General features: G+C 43.6%; 1 protein-coding gene across 1 annotated transcript; it reads left to right on the top strand.

The window, feature by feature from the left end:
• The first annotated feature begins 257 nt into the window (after positions 1–257).
• LOC147616437 (uncharacterized) lies at positions 258–5055 on the top strand. The gene is made up of 5 exons (XM_086777515.1): positions 258–1000; positions 1560–2484; positions 4005–4100; positions 4347–4483; positions 4571–5055. The coding sequence occupies exons 1-5, from the start codon at positions 789–791 to the stop codon at positions 4749–4751; spliced, it is 1551 nt and encodes a 516-aa protein (XP_086633641.1). The 5' UTR covers positions 258–788; the 3' UTR covers positions 4752–5055.
• The last annotated feature ends 237 nt before the right edge of the window (positions 5056–5292 follow it).

Here is a 5292-nt window from a genome sequence, read left to right as displayed (position 1 = left end):
TTAATAGATTATGCTAGAATAGTAGATGGGCAAAAGATAAGCAAAAGATATGGCACTCCTCATTTCCTCATTTTGAGATATGTAAGGTTAACCATGAAAGAGGCGAAAATTTCCCTCAATACCCTCTTGAAGGCTAAACAAATTTTAGGGGGAAAAAAACCCAAGTATTGTATGGGTTAAAAATTGAGACAGCAAAACTGCTGACACGGACGGGGCTGCCCGTGTGAATAAGAAGTTTCCTCAACTTTTGCATGAACTGAAATATGCAGATCAAGGCTATTTCTCTTTCCCATGAAGCCTTTCTCTGCGCATCTGACAGACACCTCATTCTCTCTCTCTCTCTCTCTCTCTCTCTCTCTCTGTGTGTGTGTGTGTATGTGTTCAATGTCCCTTAATTTTGCCTGCTTAGCTATCCATTAGGCTTAGCTCTGCTTCATCGCCCCTCTACTTTTTTTTGAAGGCCAGAAATCACCCATAATTCAAGAAGAGCTTGTTGGCTTCTTGCAATCAAATGCATAAGAGGCCCATTTTCGCCTGCAAGGCTTGTTGGTTTGTGCAATTGAAGGCTGAATAGGCCTAGTTTCACCTGACGGGCTTGTTGGGCACTTGCATGTAGTAGACCATTTTCAGCCTCTAATTCAAGGAGAGCTTGTTGGTTGTTGCAAGCGAAGGCTAAGCAGGTCAATTTTTACTCATTGGGCTTGTTGGGTCCTTGCAATTGAAGGCCTAGAAGGCAGAATTCATTCATTTCTGAAGTGGGTTTTGGTCACAAATTTGGGTTCTTAGTAATGATGCAGCGTCCAGCCTCCTTTTTTCTCATCTGGGTCGCCCTCAGCAGTACCCTTTTGCAAAGGGTCCAGAGTTCTGTGCATCAATACTCTAATGGGCGGTTTGTAGTCAGTCAGAATGGGTTTCTCTTCTATGGAGGCAGTGAAGGGATGCACGCTTCAACCTCCGATGCAACAACAGGCGGTGTTGCAAATGGTAGATCTTACATCAAGTGAGTGTTAAGTGCTAATCAGTTTGTCCCTAATCAGTTTAATCTTCATATCATGAATCAATTCATTTTATAAGAGGAGATATCCCTAAACAATTCATACCATAAGAGGGGATTTGCCCCCCTTATTTTATATGTTTCTGAGTGGATCATCTATGTGATATTGTTTGACTCACAATGCATTTAGTATCAGGATTTCTCTTTGAGAATTATCGCTTGTTTGACCCTAATATTAGCAACTGATCTTGGTTCAAATCTGTCATCTGAAGTAGATTTAGCAGTTGATCTTGGTTTAAATCTCGCATCTGTACAGGTTTTAGCAGTTGATCCTGGTCTAAATCCCACATTTGAAGTACTATTAGCTGCTGGCCTTGAGTCGTATTAGTTGCTGAACATCGTTTAATCCCTTGTTTTAAGTAGTATTAGTAGCTGACTATGGTTCAAAACCACAATTGAAGTAATATTGGTAGCTGACCATGGTTTAATCCCACATTAGAAGAGTTCAATTTGGTCTCCTTGGAAGTATTATTAGCGTTGTGATTGCGGCTGTTTTTCTGAGCAGATTTGACTCTATCAAGTTCAAACGCACAGCCGAGTCTGCTGCCGGACATTCCAGCAGCGGATTGGTCAATAATGGTCTGATCCAGGCCATTATTTTTGAGGTTTCAGACAGAGAGAAGGTTGGGGGCACAGATGCAATTTGCTGCACATCTGATCTTGCCAAGAGTGAGGGCTGTAAAGAGGGGGAAGTCATCATAAGGCCTTCATTAGAGGATGCAAACTGGCCTTTCTCAATCTCCATCTACTTCGAAGGAGATCTTCTAGAAGCTTCCATGCACACGGAGAGTGTGAACATCACCAAGACTGGTTTCTACGATGTCTTCTTCGTGTTCTGTGATCCACAATTAAAAGGCCTGGTCATAGATGGAACAACGATATGGAAAAACCCCACTGGCTACCTGCCTGGCAGCATGGCACCCCTATTGAATTTCTACGGCATGATGTCCGCGGGGTACATATTACTTGGCTTGGCATGGTTTCTCCAGTCTCTAAGGTTTTGGAAAGATATGCTAAAGTTGCAGAATCACCTCACAGTTATCATAGCTCTGGGCATGTTGGAGGTGACACTCTGGTACTTCGAGTATGCAAACTTCAATGCAACTGGCCGCAGACCGGTCGGTATCACCGTCTGGGCAGTGACTATTGGGGCTGTGAAGAAGACTGTGTCTCGTCTCCTTATATTGGGAGTATCCATGGGCTATGGCGTGGTTCGGCCCACCCTGGGCACCCAAACTCTGAAGGTAGTTGTCCTTGGTGTGACTTACTTTCTGGCAGTTGAAGCTTTGGACATTTTTGAGAATGTAGGGACAATCAACGATCTGTCAGGAAAAGCGAAACTTCTCCTTGTTCTGCCAGTTGCAATTCTAGACGCTTTCTTCATACTTTGGATCTTTGTGTCCTTGTCCAAGATCCTTGAGAAACTCCAGGTGCAATCCCTCTCAGAAATGCTTACTTAAAGCTTAACACATCTTAAACATCTCTCTCTCTCTCTCTCTCTCTCTCTCTCTGTCTGTCTGTCTCTCTCTCTCTCTCTCTCTCTCTCTCTCTCTCTCTCTCTCTCTCTCTCACAGGCACGCACGCACGCACGCACGCACACTCTCTCACTCACTCACTCTCGTATCACAATGATATGGGACATCATTAATGTGCTAATCAATTCCTGCATTACTACAACACACTACCATGGCTAGATGTTTGAACAGTTAGTTTTATTTCTTTATGGATTGCAGTAGGGATTTCCTACCACAGTGCAATTCTTTGTCTCGATTTGGTTTCATGGGGCAGATGTACTTTTGCTAGAAGTTAGCTCTCTCTCTCTCTCTCTCTCTCTCTCTCTCTCTCTCTCTCGGGGAGATTGGTTTTCTGCATTGACAAATTGAAGTACAATGTATGAAAATCATTGCCAATTTATAAATGATTCTAGACACGATTGCGCTTCCTTGAGAAATGTGCCAAGATGCCTTGTTCTCTTATGTTGTGCCTTGTTTGTGGGACACCAATCAGCCCTAGACTTACATCAGATCGATGTACTCACCTAATCATGCACATGACATCCCCTTGCTTAACTTGGGCATGGGGGAACATGGATCACTTTTGCTCCACTTCTACATGGGTCCTCCTCTCCTGGATTGTGACTTTTATGCACTTTCCTATCAAAGTCCCATGGGGGCTGTCTCTGATGCCAAGGATACTGCCACCTGAGAGAGAGAGAGAGAGAGAGAGAGAGAGAGAGAGAGAGAGGTTGTATTAATGTCTACTAAAGACCCAATGGGTCCATGAGACCATATATGATCCATGTGTAAACTAAGATCGTAAAACATAGAAACAAGAAAAGACCTGTCTACCAAATGAAACAGGCCAGTGTGCTATGCGGGTCCTGCATGCATAATGAATCAAGGAGAACTCATCATGTGTCATCCTCCCCAGCCTAAGGGTACATAATCAATGTCAATGTCCACCTCGTGTGGTGGTGTTACTCTGTGGTGCCATAATATATTCTGGATCTGAAGCTGCCAAGAAGATGGCCTGGATCTCTGAGGATGGGGGCGTCTGGCTCTATGGAGGGACTCTGCCCTCTTTCTGATGGTATCACGTGTGCGGGGTGCCAACATGTTGCCGGTCCTGGCACTTCCTGATGATCTTGGGCGTACTGTTCATGATCTGTCTGTCCTCCAGATTCTGGCCGGACTATCTGTCTTCTGATGGTATCACGTGTGCAAGGTGCCAACATGTTGCCGGTCCAGGCACTTTCCTGATGACCTTGGGTGTACAGTTCATGATCTGTCTGCCCCCTCAGATTCTGGCTGGACTATCTGTCTGTTGCATTTCACAGAGAGAGAGAGAGAGAGAGAGAGAGAGAGAGAGAGAGAGATTGCTAATAGTTTTGAAGCTACTTTAGTAGTTCAGGTGAAGGCTACTTTTTGGGTCTAATAAGAAATGATTGCAGGCAAAGAAATTGGTGGCGAAGCTGGAGATTTACAGGAAACTCACAAATACCCTGTCAGTGTGTGTGGTGGTTGCAGTGGGTTGGATTGGCTATGAGGTGCTCATTTTTCTTGTACTCTCTGTTCGTGTTTGTTTGTTCCTTTCCTGCTCCGTGGCCGTAATTCTGTTTTTACTTGAATCATATGATTCATTTTATGGGACTGTCCAAAAAGCTGCCGTGATCCGATGACAAGGGAATCTGATAAGGGAAGGGCATGGACTTGGCCATCTTCTTTCATGCCCGTCCATTAAAATAGTTCCTGTAAAGGCCCTGAGAATTAACTGGATTCCTTTACTTTTGCAGTTTTATTTCAAGACCACAGATCCTTTCGGTGAACAATGGCAGAGTGCATGGATAATCAGTGCTTTTTGGAATATCCTTACATTTGCATTACTGTGTGTGCTCTGTGCCCTTTGGGCCCCATCTCAGAATTCCACAAAGTAAGTTGTATATAGATTTGTGTAGGGTTCAGAGATATGCTGAGAGAGTACTGCTAGTGGCTAATGCATGCATGTTTTTGGAAACAGGTATGCATATTCAGATGAGACTGCAGAAAATTTTGATGATGAGGATGCTGTTCCTTTGAAGTCAATTTTGACTGTGGAGCCTGAGAAGAGTACCTTGAAGCCTGAGAAGAAGGAAAGAAAGCCAGTGAACAGTAATGCATTCAGCTTCGACGACGGCCCTGAAGAGGATAAAAGGGAGTAGACTATGTGGATTGTGATCATCTTATGTCTTTCATAAGGCATCTAGAAAGATGCTGCAGGTGGTTTGGATAAAAGAGGAGGATCTCGTATGTTTATCTACTTATGAGCTGGTAAGCTTTCACCCAGAGCAACTGCTGGGTTTCTATGTGCCAATCAGCTTACTCTAGCAGGGAACATTTCTCTGATGTGTACATCAGCTTTATGCTCTCTCTTGTAAAATAATGGCGATATTTTTTGGGGACAGGGGGGTTAACCGAGCTTTGTAAGTGTACATCTACATCTATGTCATTATATTTTTGATGTCATGCATGGGGAACTTCTGTTCATTGGATTACATAACGTCAAAGCCTCTCATTATTGGTTTCTGGTAAAGCAGTCAACAATATATATGAACTGATAAACACATATCATGCATGCCTCCAATGTTTCTAGCATGTGAAGCAAGTCCAAAGCTTTCAAGGTCACTAGAATACTATAGTTGGTGGCTATGCACCTTTCAATTATTAAGAAGATCCCTAAGATGTTGAAGCCTAGATCTTAGA

This window comes from Cibotium barometz, chromosome 38 (genome assembly GCF_041138505.1).
Source record: "Cibotium barometz isolate CiBa-2024 chromosome 38, ASM4113850v1, whole genome shotgun sequence".
In the NCBI taxonomy this organism is placed as follows: Eukaryota; Viridiplantae; Streptophyta; class Polypodiopsida; order Cyatheales; family Cibotiaceae; genus Cibotium; species Cibotium barometz.
This window is presented reverse-complemented; position numbering and strand designations above follow the sequence as displayed.

Excerpts from the sequence above, each read along its gene's own strand:
- LOC147616437 (XM_086777515.1), top strand. The coding sequence starts at position 789 with ATGATGCAGCGTCCAGCCTCCTTTTTTCTCATCTGGGTCGCCCTCAGC. Across the intron at positions 1,001-1,559 it reads AATGGTAGATCTTACATCAA|ATTTGACTCTATCAAGTTCA; the intron begins GTGAGTGTTAAG and ends TTTTCTGAGCAG. Across the intron at positions 4,101-4,346 it reads TGGGTTGGATTGGCTATGAG|TTTTATTTCAAGACCACAGA; the intron begins GTGCTCATTTTT and ends TTACTTTTGCAG.